The 27,762-nt window shown below is 52.5% G+C and overlaps 1 protein-coding gene across 1 annotated transcript in view; it reads right to left on the bottom strand.

The window, feature by feature from the left end:
- Positions 1–2,022: 2,022 nt before the first annotated feature.
- TONSL (tonsoku like, DNA repair protein) overlaps positions 2,023–27,762 on the bottom strand; it is a 63,791-nt gene continuing 38,051 nt past the window's right edge. The window contains exons 17-27 of the mRNA XM_077490460.1: positions 26,351–27,282; positions 24,709–24,797; positions 22,048–22,204; positions 21,894–21,972; positions 20,296–20,591; positions 20,043–20,214; positions 15,230–15,399; positions 14,834–14,907; positions 7,938–8,071; positions 4,379–4,565; positions 2,023–3,557 (exon numbers count right to left, since the gene is read on the bottom strand). Coding sequence (XP_077346586.1) covers position 3,557; positions 4,379–4,565; positions 7,938–8,071; positions 14,834–14,907; positions 15,230–15,399; positions 20,043–20,214; positions 20,296–20,591; positions 21,894–21,972; positions 22,048–22,204; positions 24,709–24,797; positions 26,351–27,282 — 2,291 coding nt within the window. The 3' untranslated portion in view covers positions 2,023–3,556. The remainder of the gene's footprint in view (positions 3,558–4,378; positions 4,566–7,937; positions 8,072–14,833; positions 14,908–15,229; positions 15,400–20,042; positions 20,215–20,295; positions 20,592–21,893; positions 21,973–22,047; positions 22,205–24,708; positions 24,798–26,350; positions 27,283–27,762) is intronic.

Below are 27,762 nucleotides of genomic sequence, written 5' to 3'. Positions count from 1 at the left end.
CCGCTGTGATTGGCTGTCACATTATCAGAAAGCTCCCAATCGCTAGTGTGCATCTAGAGGTTGGCGGTACCCGCCGCCGGCTTCCATGCTGGGAGCGCACAGGGAGACTCTCTCGGTGCGGGAATTATATAAATATATGCGTGTGGCCGGAGTGAAGAGGTTACTGTAGGGATTTCTAGTCTCAGAGTGCCATCTGGTGGTGAAGTTAAACGATTGTCTGCACAAATGTATAGTAAATCGGTAATATCTTCCTCCAACCAGAGGTTGGTAAATATTACAAACCACGCCCTCTGGGGGTGGTCCCTATTTAAGGCAGTTTTTGGGGGAATAAAAATGGAAGATCAGAGAGAGACGGGAGGACTCCATCTTGAAAGATTGGCTTTATCATGACTGATCAGCCTCTGGAGGTCCCGCCCATCTTTATTCTTATGCATCCACCTTAGAGGGACTCCATCTTCGATCGCCAGCATCTAAAGCTCCTGCCATCTTGATATTCATCCACCTTGAGGCGCCTCCGGCCTCATCTTCACCTCCATCGATCTGCTCCCATCAGCCACCATTTTGAGGGTTTGGTCAGCAGCCATATCTATTCATCCAAAGCGATCGACCACCATCTTGCTCCTGAGGGTAACGGCGTGTTATCCAGATGATTTTTTTTCTTGTTTCAGTTAAAATTACAATTGCGATACATTTTTCTGGTTTGATTTGATATTTCGCTGACATCATAACCCCCGGGATTCGAGAATGACATCTTTCCCGTATTGGAACAACTCACAGACTCCGCCCCTTAATCCAACTGCAGAGAATAACGAATGATTTATTGGTCTGCCAGATTTTGGGCTATCTGGTTATGGCATCTGCGGGTGGTCACTGAATTCATGAACTCGTCTAGTTATCCAGTATATACTGTATATAGGTTTTAGCCATATACATTGAGGGATTCGTTGTGAAGATAGCGTTCGGTGTGTGGGTCGGACTATCGATCTGACTGTTATGTGTTAGTGACTTAGTTGCAGAAGAAATCTTATTATTTTCTAGAATCGCAGTCCAGACTTTCACAGACTGTTATTCTCTGCATAGAGCAAAGAATTTCAGGAATAATTAATTAGTCAGCAAAATTATATTTAATAGTTTATTTTCATATTTGAAGCACCATCATACATCGATCGATTAAAAGATCAATACTTCTGACTTAATCATTCAAACGACCATCTAGAATGGAAGGTTTAATATCTCCGAAATGAAATGTCAGACACGGCTCCGTGTTCCCAGCGATCGCCGAACGTCTTCAGAGCTTCGTCTATGACATCACACAACGTTGCCTGTTCAAGCTCCACCCTTCTACCACCCCCGGCCAATGGCGATCTATTGTTCCCCCAACCAACCAGAAGAATAAAAACGTAGAAACGTGTAAAAATATAAAGTCATTATTTATTAATCATTTATAGTAATCAAATCAGGGAAACCATCGGGTCAATACATCCAATGGAAGGCCAGTACTGGAGCAGGGCAGCCAATCAGAGCCCAGCAATCATGGCTTACATAATGACACACCCCTCCTCCAGCTCTATACAAAATAAAACTGGCTGATAAAATAATTATATACACCAGTACTCCCCAGTATACACAAATCTACATCCCAGTACTCCCCAGTATACACAAATATACACCAGTATACAGAAATAAAATGCTACAATGCCGCTGTGCTAAGCGCACGTAGCAGGAAGTGGTGAGCGGTCGTCATCCTCCTGGTGCATTATGGGAGACACAGAGTCCGGTACTATGACCAGTAGGACGACTCCCCCATTCTATATAGATCACCTCCTCTCTACATCCAATCGGAATAAAGGACATTGCAGATTAACGAAGACCTGTCCTTCCTGAGATCTCCAATATAAGAGTCACCACAGTCAGAGCCTCGGCCCACCCAACCTTCTCCTCACCCCCGATCTTGGCACAGCCCACCCAACCTTCTCCTCACCCCCGACCTTGGCACAGCCCACCCAACCTTCTCCTCACCCCCGACCTTGGCACAGCCCACCCAACCTTCTCCTCACCCCCGACCTTGGCACAGCCCACCCAACCTTCTCCTCACCCCCGATCTTGGCACAGCCCAGCCAAACTTCTCCTCACCCCCGACCTTGGCTCTCCCCAGTGTATTGTCCCACACATCCATCTAGGCACAGAGTCTCAGCAGAATATTGGAGGACTACAGATCTCATCAGGATTGGGAATTTATCAGATGGGGACCCCCTAGTGGTGGAACAGAATATCTTATCAATAGAGGAGAATAAACTACCAATCACACCAGGAAGTGCCCTGGGGCACTCTACTGCCAATCACACACAGAAGTGACCCGGAGCCCCCTACTGCCAATCACACTAGGAAGTGACCCGGAGCACCCTACCACCAAATCAGGAAGTGATCCGGAGCCCCCCTATCACCAATCACACCAGGAAGTGACCAGGAGCCCCCTACTGCCAATCACACCAGGAAGTGATCCGGAGCCCCCCTATCACCAATCACACCAGGAAGTGACCCGGAGCACCCTACCGCCAATCACACCAGGAAGTGACCCGGAGCACCCTACCGCCAATCACACCAGGAAGTGACCCGGAGCCCCCCTATCACCAATCACACCAGGAAGTGACCCGGAGCACCCTACCGCCAATCACACCAGGAAGTGACCCGGAGCACCCTACCGCCAATCACACCAGGAAGTGACCCGGAGCCCCCCTATCACCAATCACACCAGGAAGTGACCCGGAGCACCCTACCGCCAATCACACCAGGAAGTGACCCGGAGCACCCTACCGCCAATCACACCAGGAAGTGACCCGGAGCCCCCCTACCGCCAATCACACCAGGAAGTGACCCGGAGCCCCCCTACCGCCAACCATACCAGGAAGTGACCCGGAGCCCCCCTACCGCCAACCATACCAGGAAGTGACCTGGAGCCCCCTACTGCCAATCACACCAGGAAGTGACCCGGAGCACCCTACCGCCAATCACACCAGGAAGTGACCCGGAGCCCCCTACCGCCAATCACACCAGGAAGTGATCCGGAGCCCCCCTATCACCAATCACACCAGGAAGTGACCCGGAGCCCCCTACCGCCAATCACACCAGGAAGTGACCCGGAGCCCCCTACCGCCAATCACACCAGGAAGTGACCCGGAGCCCCCCTACCGCCAACCATACCAGGAAGTGACCCGGAGCCCCCCTACCGCCAACCATACCAGGAAGTGACCTGGAGCCCCCTACTGCCAATCACACCAGGAAGTGACCCGGAGCACCCTACCGCCAATCACACCAGGAAGTGACCCGGAGCCCCCCTACCGCCAATCATACCAGGAAGTGACACAGGCTCTCCAATAATAGAGAAGAATCCCACCCCTTGAAGAATGGCAGCATGTGATTGGTTGAGGGCTGGAAGTATGTCCCAACACACAGAAATGGTAAACGGTGGTCATATCGGTGGTCTCCCCAGACTCCATCCCATCAGATCTGCAGTGAAGATGTTTCCCAGATGTCCCGTCATTGGACGCCTCAGGTTTCTGAAAATAGATATAAAGTCTGTTAGCAGGGAGAAGATGAAAGAGAACATTAGCAGAAAATATCCTCCCTTTTCTGTGACCAGGTCGGACAATGTACTGTATGAGATGGGGGGGGTCATTACTGACATGGAGAGTGAAGATTTCGGGGGGGGGGGGGGGGGAGTCATTACCGATGTGGAGAGCACCACCAATGGGAAGTCACACCTCAGAACTAGGTGTGTCCGGGTACAACATCGATTGTCAGCAAATCCCCCATGATGGAGAGAAGAAACTGAAAGATGTGCCAATGGATTCCATCTGGAATTTCTGAACCAGGAAGACGAAAATTCTACAACTGAAGCGTTCCTTCGAGTCCTCTGAGCATACAATTCTCTTCTCTGCAATATAAACTATGGCGGCCCCCCGTGTAATAGAACGAATGTCGTATGACATATGGCGGCCCCCCGTGTAATAGAACGAATGTCGTATGACATATGGCAGCTCCCGTGTAATAGAACGAATGTCGTATGACATATGGCGGCCCCCCGTGTAATAGAACGAATGTCGTATGATGTGAATAGTTCCGTGTGAAGGATGATTGTCAGTCAGAGACAAGAACTTCCCTTTATTCCAAGACATTTATTTGCCGTTTTGATATTTATTTCTGGATTCGATAACATTCAACCTCTCTCTAAGGTCTGGTTATGTATGACGATCGATATCTTATTGGGTTCTGTCCCCCGAGACTTCTCCTCTGATGAGGAACCCCAGAAGGAAATATAACTGATTGTACAGACACTCCCATATAATGGAAGATTGTCCATCCAGTGCCGATCACTCACCATTCCCGAGTCCTCCTGAGGAAGAGTTTGTTGTGACGGGATACGACCAGAGCCTCACCACCCCACGCATGCGTCACCAACTCCCGCTCCTTCTTGGAGAGGCTCGAAGATCCCAGCCGTAGTTCATGGAGCAGCGATGACACTCCGTCCAATAAGGATCTGCTGAGGGGCCCCTGGATGGCGCATCCTGCAAGAAGAGTAAAGTCCGTGATAGTCAAGAGACCGCCTCCCATAGATCCCAGACCGACCCCCACAGATCCCAGACCGACCCCCACAGATCCCAGACCGACCCCCACAGATCCCAGACCGACCCCCACAGATAGTTTCATAGTTAGTAAGGTTGAATAAAGTCCATCCAATTCAACTTGAGTGCCTACAATTGTCCCTATCCCTGTACATTGCACACTCACATTGGACCCTACCCTCAAGGAGCCCACAATCCAAGGTCCCCATTCATATACTAGGGCCAATTTTGGACAGAAGCCAATTAACCTACCTGCATGTCTTTGGAGTGTGGGAGGAAACCGGAGTACCCGGAGGAAACCCACGCAGGCACAGGGAGAACATGCAAACTCCAGGCAGGTAGTGTCGTGGTTCGGATACAAACCAGCGACCCTTCTTACTGCTAGGTAAGAGTGCCGCCCACTACACCACTGTGCCGCCCACTACACCACTGTGCCGTCCAAGATCCCAGACCACCCTCCACAGATCCTGCTCTATAAGAATGGCCCAGAAAACTCATATCGGTGTGAAGGTTAGTTGTCCACCAATCAGAGGGTCATACAATGTATGCTGATGATCATTAGCAGAGCCCTCCCGAAATAAGGCGGCCTGAAGATGGTCACAGAGATGGGGAGCTGCTCTTTGGCTGCAGTCCATATTTCCACCTCGCTCTGTACAGGGAAAACACTCCTTAGATCTGGACTTTCTAGAATTGCAGTATTTAACCAGTTGCTGACTGGGCCATAGCCGAATGACGGCCACAGCACGGTCATATGGGAGGCCATCATTTGAGGCGCACACCCCTGAATGTCCGTGAACATCGGGTCCTCCAGACGCGTTGTGGAACGGGGTAAAGAGCCAATGACAGCGGCTCTTTACCATGATCACCTCTCCAATGACAGAGGGATCAGTTGTCAACAGACCCCTTTCCTCGCACGGATTGGTACAGTGTGAGGAGAGGAGGGAATCGGTGCAGCACCTGATCTGACGTTCCCACAGCGCTGATCTGTGCCCATCCATGGCCTATCAGTGCCCATCCACGTCTCACAAAATAATACATGGTCAAATTACATTTGAAATGTATGTCCCCAACGCCTGAAGGTGCTCCCTGTATGTTGGGCCTCTATGTGGCCACGCTGTGTCAAAGTCTCACACATGTGATATCGCCGTCCTCGGGAGGAGTAGATGGTATTTTGGGGTGTAGTTGGAAGTATGCAGGGAGAAATAACCCATTATAACATTTTTGTGTATAAAGATTTGTGGGAAAAAATTACAACCTCAAAAAAAACTCGCCAAGCCTCTTACTATATACCTTGGACTGTCTACTTTCTAAAAAAAGGGTCATTTGGGGGGATTTGTACTGTCCTGACATTTCAGGGCCCAGGAAATGAGATGTCAGTATATCAGGAGTGACCACATTTTTATGATTGTCACCACAGCTTGTAGACTCTTTTCACACACACACTAAATAATATCCACTCATTTGGGTTATTTTACCAGAGATATGTAGCAGTAGTCATTTTTTGCCCAAATTTATGAAGAAAAAAATGACTAAATTTGCAAAATGTTATAACCGAAACTAAGAAAAAATCATTTTTTTTTTTTTTTTTTACAAAAGTAGGTTTTCATTTATAGCGCAAAAAAACAAAAAAACAAGCGGTGATGAAATACCACCAAAAGAAAGCTCTACTTGTATGGATAAAGGGACACACATGTCATATGGGTACAGGGTCACATGACTGAGTAATTGTCATTCAAAAGTGTGAAAGCAGTGAAAATTGGTGTGGGCAGGAAGCGCGGTTTAAGTGCCCGGTGGGTAAGTGGTTAATGACCAGATTCTTCTTTTTTATAATTTCTTTATTTTTCTTTTTATAACAGGAGAAAAAAAAAAAAGAACAATCCTTCTGTATATAACATTTCATTTCTGTGCATACAGCCAGACTTGTGGGGGGGGGGGGGGGGAGGGGAAACAACATAAAACCTCATTACATTCCATCTACTCCTGTATGTTTCTAATATACTATCCAACAAAGATGGATACACATTTGCGGATTCTTCAGTCGTGGGAGGAACGCTCCTACGTGGGGGAATTCTGTGGCTCCAGAGAGGACAATAATATACAGTTTGGAGGTTTTCTGGAGAATAGGAGGCAGCGCACTGAACTGAAGGACTGAGAAGAACCTCCCAGTGATGTGGAAATCTTTATTAAAGTGGTTGTAAACCCTTACAAACCACTTTGACCTACAGGTAAGCCTAGATTAAGGCTTACCTGTAGGTCCAAGCAATATCTCCTAAACCTGTATGGTTTAGGAGATATTTGCACGAAAACGGGCACCGCTGTAGTTCCAAAAATGGAACTGCCGCATTTGTCGACTCCCGTGCGCATGCGCGGGAGTGACGTCATCGCGGCTTCGCCGAATGACAGCGGCGGAGCTGCGAGACGCCACCAGCAAGATGGATGCGGCGGAACTACAGGGGACAGCGGTGACTTCGCTGGCTCCTGTGTCAGGTAAGTGACACATAATGGGCTACTATGCGATGCGATGCGATGCGATGCACAGTAGTCCATTATGCTTTACCTTTGCAGGGAAAAAAAGAGGAAGTAAACTCATCAGGGTTTACTTCCTCTTTAATGTATGGTTGTCAGACGCCCCCCGGTGTCAATTTTGCTGTAATACGCTCATGTGGGGGTATTCACACATACAGACCATGGTGGAAGACCATTGGCTGCGGAAACCTTCCCGTGGACACGGCGGATCTGTTTATTCTTTAAGGGACGATCGTTTTATAACTCACCATGAGACTGGCCCCCTCATGGCAATCGCATTAACGGTCCAAGCCAACGGATCTGCATACATGGGAACCATAGTATAACCATACAGAAATGATGCCCACTGAGCCAGGATAGAGTCCGGCTCCTGTCATTGGTCGCGGTGGGAATGCGCACATGAACGTGTTCAGAGCCGTGCAAGTAATGTTCAAATTGTGAGTCTTTGTGTCTCGCAGGACGCTCGCCGCCGGCTCTGCACACGTCACCACTGGAAATCTATTTAAATATATACGTGCGTGTGATTGGTTCTTTTGAAAGAATACAAGTATCTGATTGGCTGATCCTGAAGCCACCACCTTCCTTTGTTATTCATGTTTACAATAAAAACAGCAGATCATCCCAGAGAGGATTCTGCAGAACTCCGCGTGATCCCAGCGTCTGTCTGTGTCACTTGGAGACATACAAGAGCACTTCCCCCGCATTACACAAGAGCTGTGATTGTGCTTATTAGCGCCCCCCCACCCAATGGCAGACATACACCATACAATGACCATTAATGTCCCTCACCTGAGAGGTGCAGCTCATCCATCTCCTGGTTTCTCTCCTGAATGGCGTATAAAAGAGACTCAAATCCTTTCCTTCCCACTTTGGGATTTCCAGAGAGGTCAATACTCTTCAGAGAAGAGGAGACCAGGAGACACCTAGGAGGAGAGAGAGGAGAGTGTCACAGACCACGTCCACCGGGAGATCCAACACAGGTCAGGGGGGAGGGGAGGAGAGAGACAAGTGTCACCAACCATACACAGACCATGTCCACCGGGAGATCCAACACAGGTCAGGGGGGAGGGGAGGAGAGAGATGAGTGTCACCAACCATACACAGACCATGTCCACCGAGAGATCCAACACGGGTCAGGGGGGAGGGGAGGAGAGAGACACCAACCATACACAGACCATGTCCACCGGGAGATCCAACACAGGTCAGGGGGGAGGGGAGGAGAGAGACGAGTGTCACCAACCATACACAGACCATGTCCACCGAGAGATCCAACACGGGTCAGGGGGGAGGGGAGGAGAGAGACACCAACCATACACAGACCATGTCCACCGGGAGATCCAACACAGGTCAGGGGGGAGGGGAGGAGAGAGACGAGTGTCACCAACCATACACAGACCACGTCCACCGGGAGATCCAACACAGGTCAGGGGGGAGGGGAGGAGAGCGCCGAGTGTCACCAACCATACACAGACCACGTCCACCGGGAGATCCAACACAGGTCAGGGGGGAGGGGAGGAGAGCGCCGAGTGTCACCAACCATACACAGACCATGTCCACCGGGAGATCCAACACAGGTCAGGGGGGAGGGGAGGAGAGAGACGAGTGTCACCAACCATACACAGACCATGTCCACCGAGAGATCCAACACAGGTCAGGGGGGAGGGGAGGAGAGAGACGAGTGTCACCAACCATACACAGACCATGTCCACCGGGAGATCCAACACAGGTCAGGGGGGAGGGGAGAGAGAGAGAGACGAGTGTCACCAACCATACACAGATCATATCCACCGGGAGATCCAACACAGGTCAGGGGGGAGGGGAGGAGAGAGACGAGTGTCACCAACCATACACAGACCATGTCCACCGGGAGATCCAACACAGGTCAGGGGGGAGGAGAGAGAGAGATGAGTGTCACCAACCATACACAGACCACGTCCACCGGGAGATCCAACACAGGTCAGGGGGGAGGGGAGAGAGACGAGTGTCACCAACCATACACAGACCATGTCCACCGGGAGATCCAACACAGGTCAGGGGGGAGGGGAGGAGAGAGACGAGTGTCACCAACCATACACAGACCATGTCCACCGGGAGATCCAACACGGGTCAGGGGGGAGGGGAGGAGAGAGACGAGTGTCACCAACCAACCATACACAGACCACGTCCACCGGGAGATCCAACACAGGTCAGGGGGGAGGAGAGAGACGAGTGTCACCAACCATACACAGACCATGTCCACCGGGAGATCCAACACAGGTCAGGGGGGAGGGGAGGAGAGAGACGAGTGTCACCAACCATACACAGACCATGTCCACCGGGAGATCCAACACGGGTCAGGGGGGAGGGGAGGAGAGAGACGAGTGTCACCAACCATACACAGACCACGTCCACCGGGAGATCCAACACGGGTCAGGGGGGAGGGGAGAGAGAGACGAGTGTCACCAACCATACACAGACCATGTCCACCGGGAAATCCAACACAGGTCAGGGGGGAGGAGAGAGACGAGTGTCACCAACCATACACAGACCATGTCCACCGGGAGATCCAACACAGGTCAGGGGGGAGGGGAGGAGAGAGACGAGTGTCACCAACCATACACAGACAACGTCCACCGGGAGATCCAACACAGGTCAGGGGGGAGGGGAGGAGAGAGACGAGTGTCACCAACCATACACAGACAACGTCCACCGGGAGATCCAACACAGGTCAGGGGGGAGGAGAGAGAGAGATGAGTGTCACCAACCATACACAGACCACGTCCACCGGGAGATCCAACACAGGTCAGGGGGGAGGGGAGAGAGACGAGTGTCACCAACCATACACAGACCATGTCCACCGGGAGATCCAACACAGGTCAGGGGGGAGGGGAGGAGAGAGATGAGTGTCACCAACCATACACAGACCACGTCCACCGGGAGATCCAACACAGGTCAGGGGGGAGGAGAGAGACGAGTGTCACCAACCATACACAGACCATGTCCACCGGGAGATCCAACACGGGTCAGGGGGGAGGGGAGGAGAGAGAGAGACGAGTGTCACCAACCATACACAGACCATGTCCACCGGGAGATCCAACACAGGTCAGGGGGGAGGAGAGAGACGAGTGTCACCAACCATACACAGACCACGTCCACCGGGAGATCCAACACAGGTCAGGGGGGAGGGGAGGAGAGAGATGAGTGTCACCAACCATACACAGACCATGTCCACCGGGAGATCCAACACAGGTCAGGGGGGAGGGGAGGAGAGAGACGAGTGTCACCAACCATACACAGACCACGTCCACCGGGAGATCCAACACAGGTCAGGGGGGAGGAGAGAGACGAGTGTCACCAACCATACACAGACCACGTCCACCGGGAGATCCAACACAGGTCAGGGGGGAGGGGAGGAGAGAGATGAGTGTCACCAACCATACACAGACCATGTCCACCGGGAGATCCAACACGGGTCAGGGGGGAGGGGAGGAGAGAGACGAGTGTCACCAACCATACACAGACCACGTCCACCGGGAGATCCAACACAGGTCAGGGGGGAGGGGAGGAGAGAGACGAGTGTCACCAACCATACACAGACCACGTCCACCGGGAGATCCAACACGGGTCAGGGGGGAGGGGAGAGAGAGAGACGAGTGTCACCAACCATACACAGACCACGTCCACCGGGAGATCCAACACAGGTCAGGGGGGAGGAGAGAGACGAGTGTCACCAACCATACACAGACCATGTCCACCGGGAGATCCAACACAGGTCAGGGGGGAGGGGAGAGAGAGAGACGAGTGTCACCAACCATACACAGACCATGTCCACCGGGAGATCCAACACAGGTCAGGGGGGAGGGGAGAGAGAGAGACGAGTGTCACCAACCATACACAGACCACGTCCACCGGGAGATCCAACACAGGTCAGGGGGGAGGGGAGGAGAGAGATGAGTGTCACCAACCATACACAGACCACGTCCACCGGGAGATCCAACACAGGTCAGGGGGGAGGGGAGAGAGAAAGACGAGTGTCACCAACCATACACAGACCACGTCCACCGGGAGATCCAACACAGGTCAGGGGGGAGGGGAGGAGAGAGAGAGACGAGTGTCACCAACCATACACAGACCATGTCCACCGGGAGATCCAACACAGGTCAGGGGGGAGGAGAGAGAGAGACGAGTGTCACCAACCATACACAGACCATGTCCATCGGGAGATCCAACACAGGTCAGGGGGGAGGGGAGGAGAGAGACGAGTGTCACCAACCATACACAGACCATGTCCACCGGGAGATCCAACACGGGTCAGGGGGGAGGGGAGGAGAGAGAGAGACGAGTGTCACCAACCATACACAGACCATGTCCACCGGGAGATCCAACACAGGTCAGGGGGGAGGGGAGAGAGAGATACGAGTGTCACCAACCATACACAGACAACGTCCACCGGGAGATCCAACACAGGTCAGGGGGGAGGGGAGGAGAGAGACGAGTGTCACCAACCATACACAGACCACGTCCACCGGGAGATCCAACACAGGTCAGGGGGGAGGGGAGGAGAGAGAGAGACGAGTGTCACCAACCATACACAGACCATGTCCACCAGGAGATCCAACACAGATCAGGGGGGAGGGGAGAGAGAGAGACGAGTGTCACCAACCATACACAGACCACGTCCACCGGGAGATCCAACACAGGTCAGGGGGGAGGGGAGGAGAGAGATGAGTGTCACCAACCATACACAGACCACGTCCACCGGGAGATCCAACACAGGTCAGGGGGGAGGGGAGGAGAGAGACGAGTGTCACCAACCATACACAGACAACGTCCACCGGGAGATCCAACACAGGTCAGGGGGGAGGAGAGAGAGAGATGAGTGTCACCAACCATACACAGACCACGTCCACCGGGAGATCCAACACAGGTCAGGGGGGAGGGGAGAGAGACGAGTGTCACCAACCATACACAGACCATGTCCACCGGGAGATCCAACACAGGTCAGGGGGGAGGGGAGGAGAGAGATGAGTGTCACCAACCATACACAGACCACGTCCACCGGGAGATCCAACACAGGTCAGGGGGGAGGAGAGAGACGAGTGTCACCAACCATACACAGACCATGTCCACCGGGAGATCCAACACGGGTCAGGGGGGAGGGGAGGAGAGAGACGAGTGTCACCAACCATACACAGACCACGTCCACCGGGAGATCCAACACAGGTCAGGGGGGAGGAGAGAGACGAGTGTCACCAACCATACACAGACCACGTCCACCGGGAGATCCAACACAGGTCAGGGGGGAGGGGAGGAGAGAGATGAGTGTCACCAACCATACACAGACCATGTCCACCGGGAGATCCAACACGGGTCAGGGGGGAGGGGAGGAGAGAGACGAGTGTCACCAACCATACACAGACCACGTCCACCGGGAGATCCAACACAGGTCAGGGGGGAGGGGAGGAGAGAGACGAGTGTCACCAACCATACACAGACCACGTCCACCGGGAGATCCAACACGGGTCAGGGGGGAGGGGAGAGAGAGAGACGAGTGTCACCAACCATACACAGACCACGTCCACCGGGAGATCCAACACAGGTCAGGGGGGAGGAGAGAGACGAGTGTCACCAACCATACACAGACCATGTCCACCGGGAGATCCAACACAGGTCAGGGGGGAGGGGAGAGAGAGAGACGAGTGTCACCAACCATACACAGACCATGTCCACCGGGAGATCCAACACAGGTCAGGGGGGAGGGGAGAGAGAGAGACGAGTGTCACCAACCATACACAGACCACGTCCACCGGGAGATCCAACACAGGTCAGGGGGGAGGGGAGGAGAGAGATGAGTGTCACCAACCATACACAGACCACGTCCACCGGGAGATCCAACACAGGTCAGGGGGGAGGGGAGAGAGAAAGACGAGTGTCACCAACCATACACAGACCACGTCCACCGGGAGATCCAACACAGGTCAGGGGGGAGGAGAGAGAGAGACGAGTGTCACCAACCATACACAGACCATGTCCATCGGGAGATCCAACACAGGTCAGGGGGGAGGGGAGGAGAGAGACGAGTGTCACCAACCATACACAGACCACGTCCACCGGGAGATCCAACACAGGTCAGGGGGGAGGGGAGGAGAGAGACGAGTGTCACCAACCATACACAGACCATGTCCACCGGGAGATCCAACACGGGTCAGGGGGGAGGGGAGGAGAGAGAGAGACGAGTGTCACCAACCATACACAGACCATGTCCACCGGGAGATCCAACACAGGTCAGGGGGGAGGGGAGAGAGAGATACGAGTGTCACCAACCATACACAGACAACGTCCACCGGGAGATCCAACACAGGTCAGGGGGGAGGGGAGGAGAGAGACGAGTGTCACCAACCATACACAGACCACGTCCACCGGGAGATCCAACACAGGTCAGGGGGGAGGGGAGAGAGACGAGTGTCACCAACCATACACAGACCATGTCCACCGGGAGATCCAACACAGGTCAGGGGGGAGGAGAGAGAGAGACGAGTGTCACCAACCATACACAGACCATGTCCATCGGGAGATCCAACACAGGTCAGGGGGGAGGGGAGGAGAGAGACGAGTGTCACCAACCATACACAGACCACGTCCACCGGGAGATCCAACACAGGTCAGGGGGGAGGGGAGGAGAGAGACGAGTGTCACCAACCATACACAGACCATGTCCACCGGGAGATCCAACACAGGTCAGGGGGGAGGAGAGAGAGAGACGAGTGTCACCAACCATACACAGACCATGTCCACCGGGAGATCCAACACGGGTCAGGGGGGAGGGGAGAGAGACGAGTGTCACCAACCATACACAGACCATGTCCACCGGGAGATCCAACACAGGTCAGGGGGGAGGAGAGAGAGAGACGAGTGTCACCAACCATACACAGACCATGTCCATCGGGAGATCCAACACAGGTCAGGGGGGAGGGGAGGAGAGAGACGAGTGTCACCAACCATACACAGACCACGTCCACCGGGAGATCCAACACAGGTCAGGGGGGAGGGGAGGAGAGAGACGAGTGTCACCAACCATACACAGACCATGTCCACCGGGAGATCCAACACAGGTCAGGGGGGAGGAGAGAGAGAGACGAGTGTCACCAACCATACACAGACCATGTCCACCGGGAGATCCAACACGGGTCAGGGGGGAGGGGAGGAGAGAGAGAGACGAGTGTCACCAACCATACACAGACCATGTCCACCGGGAGATCCAACACAGGTCAGGGGGGAGGGGAGAGAGAGATACGAGTGTCACCAACCATACACAGACAACGTCCACCGGGAGATCCAACACAGGTCAGGGGGGAGGGGAGGAGAGAGACGAGTGTCACCAACCATACACAGACCACGTCCACCGGGAGATCCAACACAGGTCAGGGGGAGGGGAGGAGAGAGACGAGTGTCACCAACCATACACAGACCATGTCCACCGGGAGATCCAACACAGGTCAGGGGGGAGGGGAGGAGAGAGAGAGACGAGTGTCACCAACCATACACAGACCACGTCCACCGGGAGATCCAACACAGGTCAGGGGGGAGGGGAGGAGAGAGACACCAACCATACACAGACCACGTCCACCGGGAGATCCAACACAGATCAGTGGAAACTCAGTTACAGGTGCCCCAGAAGAGGGACATGTGGGGGTGTTGAGTGGTACCTGGCCAAGTCTTGTACGGATTCATCACTGAGGTTGTTGCAGGAGAGGACCAGATGAGATAAGGCACAACCATCCTGCCAGAGAGGAGAGACATGAGAAGGGCCATCAGATATAACATTTGGACGAGGACTGCTCTGTCCCCAGAAAGAGGACCGCCCCGTGTCCAGGTCCAGAACCATCCCGTGTCCAGGTCCAGAACTGCCCCGTGTCCAGGTCCAGAACCGCCCCGTGTCCAGGTCCAGAACCGCCCCGTGTCTGCAGGCAGGACCGCCATTCATGGGCATTCGATGTGGGCACAAACAGGAGAAGAATAAATCAGCCCCAAAAGAAGAGATGGCAGAGAGCAGATCAGTCAGAAGAACTTTCCTTCATGTACCCGTGTGATTCCACACTTACCTGAGACAGGTATCTGACCACAGACTCCACCATAAGGGCCTCTCCTGTGGTCACAGCCTGGAGATCCAGCCGGGAGACGATGTCATGAGGAAGAGTCTTCAGGATCAGCTCCACTCCAATAGAGCCCAGAGGATTATGGGAGAGGGAGATGCTCTTCATGTGGACGCTGCCTACAGGAGACCAGAACTCTCATTACAGTATGCAAGGAGAGGAGACTATAGGGAGCAGACCTGAGAAGAGGAGACTATAGGGAGCAGACCTGAGAAGAGGAGACTATAGGGAGCAGACCTGAGGAAAGGAGACTATATATAGGTAGCGGACCTGAGGAAAGGAGACTATATATAGGGAGCAGACCTGAGGAAAGGAGACTATATATAGGTAGCGGACCTGAGGAAAGGAGACTATATATAGGTAGCGGACCTGAGGAAAGGAGACTATATATAGGGAGCAGACCTGAAAATTGGAGACTATATATAGGGAGCAGACCTGAAAATTGGAGACTATTGGTCTATGGTAATATTTGGACTATGGTAATATTTCTGTCTTTGCAGATGACACCAAGATATGCAGTGGAATAACGTCTTTACAGGATGTCTCCAATTTACAAGCCGACCTCAATACACTGTCTAATTGGGCGACTATGTGGTAGATGAGGTTTAATGTTGATAAATGTAAAGTTATGCACTTGGGGCCTAAGAATATGCATCATACATGCTAGGGGGAGTACAACTGGGGGAATCCATAGTGGAGAAGGATCTGGGGGTTTTGGTAGACCATAAGCTCAATAACAACATGCAATGCCAAGCTGCTGTTTGCAAAGCGAGCAAAGTCCTTTCTTGTATTAAGAGAGGTCTGGACTCCGGAGAAAGAGATATAATTTTGCCCCTGTTCAAAGCATTAGTAAGACCTCACCTGGAATATGCCGTTCAGTTTTGGGCACCAGTTCTCAAAAAGGATATCGGGGAACTGGAGAAAGTGCAGAGAAGGGCAACCAAACTGATAAGAGGCATGGAGGAGCTCAGCTATGAGGAGAGATTAGAGGAACTGAATTTATTCACTCTTGAGAAGAGGAGAATAAGGGGGGATATGATCAACATGTTCAAATATATTAGGGGTCCATATAGTGAACTTGGTGTTGAGTTGTTCTCTGTACGGTCAACCCAGAGGACACGGGGGCACTCTTTACGTCTAGAGGAAAAGAGATTTCATCTTCAAGTACGGAAAGGTTTCTTCACAGTTAGAGCTGTGAAAATGTGGAATAGACTCCCGCCAGAGGTGGTTCTGGCCAATTCAGTAGACTGCTTTAACCCTTTCCCGCCGAGCGTACGCACATCTGCGTACTCGGCTTCCGAGGGTTATACCGGGATGATGCCCGCACCTGCAGGCATCATCCCGGTACCGTTTTTTACAGCAGGCGATTGGCTATCCAGGCATAACAACCGATGCGGCTAAAAGCCGCTCGGCTGTTATGCCGGAGGAGCGGGAGGGGACGTCCCCCCCTCCCGCCGCCTCTCGCCGCTGTTACCGGTGCTCCCGCTCGATCGGGAGCACCGATTTGCGATCCGTCGGCTCTGGCTGCTGGGGAGGAACTGGAACGAAGCCGTAATCGGCTTCGTTCCAGTCTCCTCATCGTAAACACGGAAGCGACGTCATGACGTCACTTCCCGTTTACTCGGCTGCCAATGGCGCCGGTTTTAAAAAAATATCCGGTATTCAGAATCGCCGTTTTCGGCGATCTGAATACATTGAAGTGTAAAGGAGGGGTGGGGGGTCTTTTAGACCCCCGATCCCTCCATAAAGAGTACCTGTCACCACCTATTACTGTCACAAGGGATGTTTACATTCCTTGTGACAGCAATAAAAGTGATCAAATTTTTTTTTTTTTTTTTTAAACAATTTAGTCATTTAAAAATAAATAAAAAAAATAAAAAAATAAAAAAAAAAATTTCAAAGCGCCCGCCGTCCCCGCGAGCTCGCGAAGCAAAGAAAACGCATACGGAAGTCGCGCCCGCGTATGTAAACGGTGTTCAAATCACACATGTGAGGTATCGCCGCGATCGTCAGAGCGAGAGCAATAATTCTAGCAGTAGACCTCCTCTGTAACGCTAACCTGGTAACCGTAAAAATTTTTTAAAGCGTCGCCTATTGAGATTTTTAGGTACCGTACTTTGTCGTCAATCTACAAGTGCGCGCAATTATAAAGTGTGACATGTTTGGTATCTATTTACTCGGCGTAACATTATCTTTCACATTTCGCAAAAAAATTGGGCTAATTTTACTGTTTTGTTTTTTTTTTATTCATGAAAGTGTCCCTTTTCCCAAAAAGTTGCGTTTAAAACACCACTGCGCAAATACCGTGTGACATAAAATATTGCAACAATCGCCGTTTTATTCTCTAGAGCCTCTGCTAAAAAAATATATATAATGTTTGGGGGTTCCAAGTAATTTTCTAGCAAAAAATATGGATTTTAACTTGTAAACACCAAATTCCAAAAATAGGCTTAGTCATGAAAGGGTTAAGAAAGGCTTGGATACTTTCCTGATGGTACATAATATAACTGGGTACTAACATAGGTAAAGTTGATCCAGGGAAAATCCGATCGCCTATTGGGGGATCAGGAAGGAATTTTTTCCCCCTGCTGTAGTAAATTGGAGCATGCTCTGCTGGGTTTTTTTTCGCCTTCCTCTGGATCAATTGTGGGCATAAAATTGGGTATCTGGATTGTACGATTATTTTTTATTTTATTTATTTGTTTTTAAGGTTGAACTGGATGGACTTGTGTCTTTTTTCATCCTGGCTAACTATGTAACTATGTGACTATAGGGAGCGGAGCTGAGAAGAGGAGAATACAGGGAGCGGAGCTGAGAAGAGAAGGCTACAGGGAGCAGACCTGAGGAAAGGAGACTATAGGGACCAGAGCTGAGAAGAGGAGATTATAGGGACCAGAGCTGAGAAGAGAAGGCTACAGGGAGCAGACCTGAGGAAAGGAGACTATGGGGACCAGAGCTGAGAAGAGGAGATTATAGGGACCGGAGCTGAGAAGAGGAGATTATAGGGACCGGAGCTGAGAAGACGAGGCTATGGGGACTGGAGCTGAGAAGAGGCGACTACAGGGACTGGAGCCGAGAAGAGGAGACTATAGGGATCTGAGCTCCACTAGACACGAGGGGTGGGGTGCTCCACTAGACACGAGGGGTAGGGAGCTCCACTAGACACGAGGGGGGGGGAGCTCCACTAGACACAAGGGGGGGGGGGAGCTCCACTAGACACAAGGGGGGGGGGGGAGCTCCACTAGACACAAGGGGGGGGAGCTCCACTAGACACAAGGGGGGGGAGCTCCACTAGACACAAGGGGGGGCTCCACTAGACACAAGGGGTGGGGTGCTCCACTAGACACGAGGGGGGGGGGGGAGCTCCACTAGACACAAGGGGGGGGGGGGAGCTCCACTAGACACAAGGGGGGGCTCCACTAGACACAAGGGGGGGAGCTCCACTAGACACAAGGGGGGGCTCCACTAGACACAAGGGGGGGGAGCTCCACTAGACACAAGGGGGGGAGCTCCACTAGACACAAGGGGGGGGGCTCCACTAGACACAAGGGGGGGGAGCTCCACTAGACACAAGGGGGGGGAGCTCCACTAGACACAAGGGGGGGCTCCACTAGACACAAGGGGGGGGAGCTCCACTAGACACAAGGGGGGGGGAGCTCCACTAGACACAAGGGGGAGCTCCACTAGACACAAGGGGGGGCTCCACTAGACACAAGGGGGGGCTCCACTAGACACAAGGGGGGGCTCCACTAGACACAAGGGGGCGGGCTCCACTAGACACAAGGGGGCGGGCTCCACTAGACACAAAGGGGGGGAGCTCCACTAGACACAAAGGGGGGGAGCTCCACTAGACACAAAGGGGGGGAGCTCCACTAGACACAAGGGGGGGAGCTCCACTAGACACAAGGGGGGGCTCCACTAGACACAAGGGGGGGGCTTCACTAGACACAAGGGGGGGCTCCACTAGACACAAGGGGGGGCTCCACTAGACACAAGGGGGGGCTCCACTAGACACAAGGGGGGGCTCCACTAGACACAAGGGGGGTGGGCTCCACTAGACACGAGGGGTGGGGTGCTCTACTAGAGTCAAGGGGGATGCTATAAAAAGAAAGGCACCCCTAGTGGAAGTGAAGTGCTTAGTCAGGAGAGTACTTTTCAGGGACAAGAAAAGGAGAGCGCCTCTAAGTGTAGTGGCCACTTTATAGTTGTCACTCACATGTAAGTAGCTAGAACCGGCTCATCATTCTGGTGGGCATCTGCTTAGTACCACTGGGACATCCACAACGGGCTGGGTGTGAGCCGCACAGGGAAGGGACACCAGCCACACTCTTCCGGGTCACAGGCTGTCAGAAAATCCATGAAGTGCAGGATAGAACACAGCGCCCATGTATTGTGATTACGGCGCCAGATGGGGGGGTGCAACGCGTTTCGGAGCATGTGCAGTACCTCCTCCCGGCATGCGCACTCCTTTTTCAAGCTTTGAGCCTGTTTTAGCTACCTACATGTGATTGGCCTCTTAATAGCTTTCAATAAATTATCTGATCTCTTACACTTGGGGGCGCTCTCCTGTTTCCGTATGTCATTCTACAGAGCAGACTTCCTCTTGCCCCAAGCGAATGGACTTCATAACATGATTTTAATCAGGACTTTCCAAGGACTAGATCACGGTTATTATATTGCTTATGGATATAGACGATCAGCCGTAGCGCCGCCTACAGAACTCTCTCTTTTGCCATATATGGAGTACATTTCATGAACTCACCTTTGAAGGCGTCTGCCAGCAGGAGGCGATATTGCTGCAGGAATTTGGCAGAGAGCTGGCACCCCCGGAGGTTGATAGTGGTCAGTACAGGGCAATGGTGGAGCAGTGAGGCCAGAGGTTGTGTCAGCCCATCCCCCAGAGGGTTCAAACTGAAATCCAACTCCTCAAGTTTCTAAAGAGAAGACAAAACAATTCACTGAGTATCAGACGAGGACAAAGGCCAATGTACCCCATACACCAATCAGAATCTTACCTCAAAGTGCCCTCCATCTGCCGGCACCAACTTCCTGATCCCCTCCTGGGTCAGACGGTTACAGGATAGGTTGAGATGAGTTAAGTGGGGGATGGTACAGAGCATGGCCGAGAGCTCCTCCATATCTGCGTCTCCCAGGACGTTCCCACTCAGGTGCAATTGGCGCAAGGATGACTGCAACTTCAATGCACGCAGCAGGGGGCACAATTCCACCGACTTCAGGGCCAGGCGGCAGAGAGACAAGCAAGTGCTGACCTCCTGCTGCTCCAGAGCCTTCAGTACCAGACCGTTCTCCTCTGCAAGAGAGCACATTGCGGGGGATCATAATGGACCCCAGAAGTACCTGATGGTTTATAATGGACCCCAGAACATCCCGGTGGATCAAAATAGACTCTAAAACATCCCGGTGGAACATAATGGTCCCCAGAACATCCTGGTGGATCAAAATAGACTCTAAAACATCCCGGTGGAACATAATGGTCCCCAGAACATCCTGGTGGAGCATAATGGACCCCAGAAGTACCTGATGGTTTATAATGGTCCCCAGAACATCCTGGTGGAACATAATGATCCCCAGAACATCCTGGTGGAGCATAACGGCCCCCAGAACATCCCGATGGAGCATAACCATACCCAGAACATCCCGGTGGAGCATAACCATACCCAGAACATCCCGGTGGAGCATAACCATACCCAGAACATCCCGGTGGAGCATAACCATACCCAGAACATCCCGGTGGAGCATAAGGGCCCCCAGAACATCCTGGTGGAGCATAACGGTCCCCAGAACATCCTGGTGGGGCATAACGGTCCCCAGAACATCCCGGTGGAGCATAACCATACCCAGAACATCCCGGTGGAGCATAAAGGTCCCCAGAACATCCCGGTGGAACATAACCATACCCAGAACATCCCGGTGGAGCATAAAGGTCCCCAGAACATCCTGGTGGAGCATAACGGTCACCAGAACATCCTGGTGGATCATAACGGTCCCCAGAACATACTGGTTAATCATAATAGATCGCAGAACATCCTGGTGGAGCATAAGGGCCCCCAGAACATCCTGGTGGAGCATAACGGTCACCAGAACATCCTGGTGGATCATAACGGTCCCCAGAACATACTGGTTAATCATAATAGATCGCAGAACATCCTGGTGGAGCATAAGGGCCCCCAGAACATCCTGGTGGAGCATAACGGTCCCCAGAACATCCTGGTGGGGCATAACGGTCCCCAGAACATCCCGGTGGAGCATAACGGCCCCCAGAACATCCCGGTGGAGCATAACCATACCCAGAACATCCCGGTGGAGCATAAAGGTCCCCAGAACATCCCGGTGGAGCATAAAGGTCCCCAGAACATCCCGGTGGAGCATAAAGGTCCCCAGAACATCCCGGTGGAGCATAAAGGTCCCCAGAACATCCCGGTGGAGCATAACGGTCCCCAGAACATCCCGGTGGAGCATAATGGCACCCAGAACATCCTGGTGGATCAAAATATACTTCAGAACATACTGGAGGAACATAATGAACATCCTGATGGAACATAATGGATCCCAGAACATCGCGGTGGATCTGTCTATGAAGATGAATACTTACTGACACCAAGACTCTGACATGACTTCTTGTAGCGATCGGTCAGTGGTGGTAGATCCCAGGAATGGACCTCGGCCAGAACCTGAAATACAAACCTGAAATTAAGACTTTTCCTATCTATTGTCCACCTGGCAGACAGGAAGGTGAAGAGACTTACCTCCTCGTTGCTCTGCAAGACATAGAGAATGAGGTCCTGGGGGTCCAGTAATGCGCCTTCTTTCTTCAGGGTGAGTCGGGGCCGCAGGCCACTGCTCTGGTAATACCGCTGAGAAGCCTGTTCAGCCAACCAGGAGATCTCCCGAGTTTCACAGTCACTGGAGGAAGAAGACAACTCGTTATTATCCTCCACACAAATGAGAATACTATGCACACATACACCCCGCCCATGTGTGATGACAACAATTCTGCCCTGTTAATTTTGTATTTTGGAGTGCAGTACAAGACTAGATATTCATAGAGCCTGGGTTATATGCCGCTGCCCCTCAGGTGATTGGACACTGGCAAAAGCTTTGCTGGGATTGCCCACCGATGTGTACCCTCCTAAAACCCTACCCACTCCGGGAGCCTTCAGTTTTTTTTTAGCAACCAGTAAGGAGATCAGAGAGGAGGGACCTGTGCCCTGTGCTGTAGTCCTTCCATCTTCATTGTACAGGACACAGGAAGGGGATTGATAGACAATGGGGCGTCTCCAAGCAGTCAGGAGAAGAGAGGGGAGAGATCAATGTCTTGTAGTGTACTCCTATCATCTTGCTATAACCCTCCAGCCGGGGGGTGCAGCATTGCGGAGACAACCAAATTTACTAAAGTTCCAGAAAGTTGAAGAGGAGACAAGAATCCTCAGACACCCAAGTCTCTGGTACCGCCAAGGCTGAGGTCTTTGTCCTAAAGACGAACCAGATATCCCACGTAATTAGCTGAATGCAGAGCTGATATCTGAAGGTTCAGGACCAAGCCGAACCTCTGCGAGGTCTGAATGTTCACAGCCACATTCGTCCACCAGAACCAACGCCAAAAGTTCCCTCAGCAAGAGGTCATCCAGAGATCCCACAATGGGAATGCCCTGAGGAGGGCAGTAAGGCTAGCACATGGGCCAGCACTGTGGTTAATATTTGAGGTGTAGACGATGCTCTGAATGGCCAGACCACAACCTGAAATGGCAGAAGACCAACTGCAAAGAGCAGAAACGGCTGATGCACTAAAAAAGGATACATGCAAATAAGAATCCTTAATGTCCACAGTGGCCATAAAGTCTTCCTAAAGAAGGGAGGCCATGACTAATCTAGTGGATTCCATTAGGAATTTCTAGAAAATGTAGGGCCTTGAGATCCAAGATGGAAGCTGTGCAGTTTGGAGTAGAACCCCTGAAACCATTCTTCCACAGATACTGGGGCGTTGACACCCCACTCCAGAAGACCACATGTAGATCTGATAAGCTGTGACACTGGAAGGATGGAAGTAATGAACCTGAGGGGGGCTGAGAGTGAAGCTCTGGCTTGTAGCCTTCAGGAACCACCACAGGCATCGGAGATGCAGGGTGTCCAACAGCCTAAGAGATGTCCCTTCATTGTGGAAAGCAGGGGCACCCCCTAGAGCTGAAGAAGATTCATCTGAGGGGTTGGAGGGCTTGGAAGTCCAGGGTTTGCAGATGGACTGGATGCTTGTTTGGCTTTGGAGGTTGAGGCCACGGAATAATAAAAAGGACTCTCCCTGGCCTTCATCGAGGGGCGTTTCCCCGGACTGAGACCTGGGTTTTGGGCGTTTTTTCCTGGATAATCTTGCCACCAGCAACACTCTGGATGAAGGACTCTAAGGCAGCTCCGAAGAGGTGTTTCTCGAGGGGCAATGTGGAGAAAGAGCTCTCTGCATGCGGGTTCCACAGTCCAACAATTTAGCCAAAGGGTCCTCATGTTCACTGACAGGAGACTCGTATGAGAGATGGAACAGGAGACACCCCCTAACAACCCATCCATACTGGTTCAAGGCTACAAACTTGACTACCAAATGTGCTATGACCAAAGGATCCACTGCCATAGTGATCTGAACCCAATCTAGTGAGAGTGACCAGTCAGCAAGGTCATGAACAGGACAGGTTGGAATGGAAGACCTGCCAGGGAGCACAGAGCTCTAGAAAGGGCCTCTCTAGTCACTGAGGTCCTTAAACCACTGGAATGGTAAACGCTGTGAGCCCGCTTTTTAACAAAGTCCTCCTGAAGCGGGTACAAGGCTAGTGGATGCTTGGGAGGTACACAGAGCTGGTCAGAAGGTTTAATCCGGTACATTCCCCATTATTAGTAAATGAATTGGCCTCTTGGAGTCTGCAAACAATGGCAGAAGACTTGGACTCCTCAGGTGTAAGTTCATCTCTGTCAGGAATTTGAGAGACTCAACATCAGAGCGGCTAACAAAGTACCCTCGGGTCTGGAAAGGGCCACAGTGCAGAGCCCAATGCCATGAAGACCTCATTCCAGGAGAGCTCCACGTGTCCTCAACAGTCTGGCCAATCCGGAGAGCTGCACACAGACCAGCCCAGTAGAGGTGCAGCCATAATCTCCATAGAAAGGTGCAGCCATGACCTCAACTGAAGAAAACCAGGAGCGGCTATACCAGGCTGATGCTGTTCTTGCATTTATCTGATTCTTCCTGTTGGCGGCAGTATCACCCGACAGTCCCTGAATTCCTGTGTCTCTCAATGGAAATGCGACCATCTCCATGCAGGGAGATGATTGGCGGTTTACGGATTGTCCTGCTCAGCATAGGGAGACACGAAAGCGGACAGTACAGCCCCCCCGCCCCCACAATATGACTGATGTACACTTACCTGTGAGGGATTGGGATGAGGAAGACGTTATCCTGAACTATGACCCGCACTCTCATTGGTGGAGGCAGAGAAGGGGTCACTGTTGGCGTCTGTAAGAGATAAAGAGGGAAATAGTTCACAAGAGACATACTGAACACCCAAAAATATGATGTCACCCCAAACCATCATCACATCAGGGTCACCCCAAACAACCATCACACATCAGGGTCACCACAAACCACCATCCCACATCGGGGTCACCACAAACCGCCATCCCACATCGGGGTCACCACAAACCGCCATCACACATCGGGGTCACCACAAACCGCCATCACACATCGGGGTCACCACAAACAGCCATCACACATCGGGGTCACCACAAACAGCCATCACACATCGGGGTCACCACAAACCGCCATCACACATCGGGGTCACCACAAACCGCCATCACACATCGGGGTCACCACAAACCGCCATCACACATCGGGGTCACCACAAACCGCCATCACACATCGAGGTCACCACAAACCGCCATCACACATGGGGGGTCACCACAAACCGCCATCACACATGGGGGGTCACCACATACCGCCATCACACATAAGGGTCACCACAAACCACCATCACACATCGGGGTCAACCCAAACCGCCATCACACATCGGGGTCACCACAAACCACCATCACACATGGGGGTCACCCCAAACCACCATCACACATGGGGGGGTCACCCAACAGCCCTGACTGAGCTTCAGGAGGTCAAAATGGAGATGGAGTTCATGGTGTTCCCACGATGGGAAGGAGAACATGGCTCCGCCTCTTTATGGAAGGAGGGGCCTGGATAAAGAGGTTTCCTCCCCATCGTAGTGCAAGTAGGTGGCGATGTCTGGAAGTCTCATCCCCCATAGTAAAAATACAATGTAAAGAGGAGTCTGTATGAGGAAGGCTCCTCCCCCTTACTATAGTACGGTGTTACAATGTAAGGAGGGGCCCGTATGAGGCAGACTCCACCCCACAATGTAGGAATACAATGTAAGGAGGGGCCCGTATGAGGCAGGCTCCACCCCACAATGTAGGAATACAATGTAAGGAGGGGCCCGTATGAGGCAGGCTCCACCCCACAATGTAGGAATACAATGTAAGGAGGGGCCCGTATGAGGCAGGCTCCACCCCACAATGTAGAAATACAATGTAAGGAGGGGCCCGTATGAGGCAGGCTCCACCCCACAATGTAGGAATACAATGTAAGGAGGGGCCCGTATGAGGCAGGCTCCACCCCACAATGTAGAAATACAATGTAAGGAGGGGCCCGTATGAGGCAGGCTCCACCCCACAATGTAGAAATACAATGTAAGGAGGGGCCCGTATAAGGCAGGCTCCACCCCACATTGTAGGAATACAATGTAAGGAGGGGCCCGTATGAGGCAGGCTCCACCCCACAATGTAGGAATACAATGTAAGGAGGGGCCTGTATGAGGCAGACTCCACCCCACAATGTAGAAATACAATGTAAGGAGGGGCCCGTATGAGGCAGACTCCACCCCACAATGTAGGAATACAATGTAAGGAGGGGCCTGTATGAGGCAGGCTCCACCCCACAATGTAGGAATACAATGTAAGGAGGGGCCTGTATGAGGCAGGCTCCACACCTTCATAGGAACGCACCTGAGGGACAGCGGAGAGAAGGAACTGTCCGCTGTTCACCGGAGTGCTGAGGGCTCGGCCAGTGTTGGTCACTCGAGGAACAGAGACGTCGTTCTTCGGACAGCTCTTGGTACGCCCCACAATGGCTCTGTCTACAATCTGGGTAAGCTTGGTCTGCCTGGAGCGTTTGCGGGACAATGACACAGTACGAGGAGTCGGCTTGTCCCTCCATCGTTCCTCAGGCCCCTCCTCCTCTTCACAATCACTGGATTCCTCAATCTCCTCCATCTCTATGGGGGAGGGAGACCTGCGCATCCTTTTTCTGGAGCGACATTCACTCCTCAGGTCATCTTCCAGCCAATCATCCCCCATGTATTCCTCCGATGGCACCAGAGCCGCTTTGGTAGAACTCTCGTCAGCCAGGAGATCCGGCTGAGCCAAGGATTGGCTGAGTAGTCGGGATTTGGCACTCCCCAGGTTCTGCATGGCTTTCTGGTATGCCGATTTGCCCCCCTCTGAAATCTGGTGATGGGGGGAGGGGATGGGGGAGTCAGGTGCCTCATTCGGAGTCACGTCTAAGTTGGATGTAGACTTCTGGAGAGCAAACCGAGCTTTCTTCTTGACTGGCTTCAGGGGGGTGAGAAGGTTCTCCTCATCTAGGGGCTCCTCTCTGCTTATCTGGGTGCTGGTCCAGCAAGGGAATGTCTCCTCCTCGCCTTCCAGACTGGACGGCTGCAGATCCCTGGAAGAGGATGGCCGTCTGTCACCGCCTGTCCATCTGTCATTGCCCGCCCACTCTGCTTGGGCACTGCCCCTGGAAGAGGATGTCCGTCTGTCAGCGCCCATCCGCTCTGCTTGGGAACCGCCCCTGGAGGGCGCCACAGGCTGGGATCCTTCAGCATCAAAGAGCTCACTGTCCTGGAGGTCTCCTTTAGGTTGGGGGGTCTGAGCCACTGGAAGGCAGAAAATGGACAAGTTCAGTATAGTGCGAGCCGCCAGCTGAGCAATAAACCCGGGAAGACTCCCAATCCCGAATACCCCCCCCCCAAATATCCCGCCCCTGAACACCCAATCCCAAATATCACCCCCCAACACCGAATCCGAATATGCATACCTAGCCCAATCAATCCGATCTATAACACTCGGATCCCCAACCCCTAATCTAGATCCCTACCCTGTTCCCAACAGTCGGTCTATAACTCCGATCTCTAAAAAACCCCTCCACCCAATCTATATCCCAAACAACCCTCCCCCATTCTCCAGATACCCAATCTATAACCCCGATCTCTAATAACCCCCCCAACCAATCTATATCCCAAAACAACTCCCCCCCCCATTCTCCAGATACCCAATCTATAATCCCGATCTCTAATAACCCCCCCAACCAATCTATATCCCAAACACCCCCCCCATTCCCCAGATACCCAATCTAT

Source organism: Lithobates pipiens, unplaced genomic scaffold (assembly GCF_037356315.1).
Source record: "Lithobates pipiens isolate NorthernLeopardFrog02 unplaced genomic scaffold, aLitPip1_a1.2 Scaffold_19, whole genome shotgun sequence".
In the NCBI taxonomy this organism is placed as follows: domain Eukaryota; kingdom Metazoa; phylum Chordata; class Amphibia; order Anura; family Ranidae; genus Lithobates; species Lithobates pipiens.
This window is presented reverse-complemented; position numbering and strand designations above follow the sequence as displayed.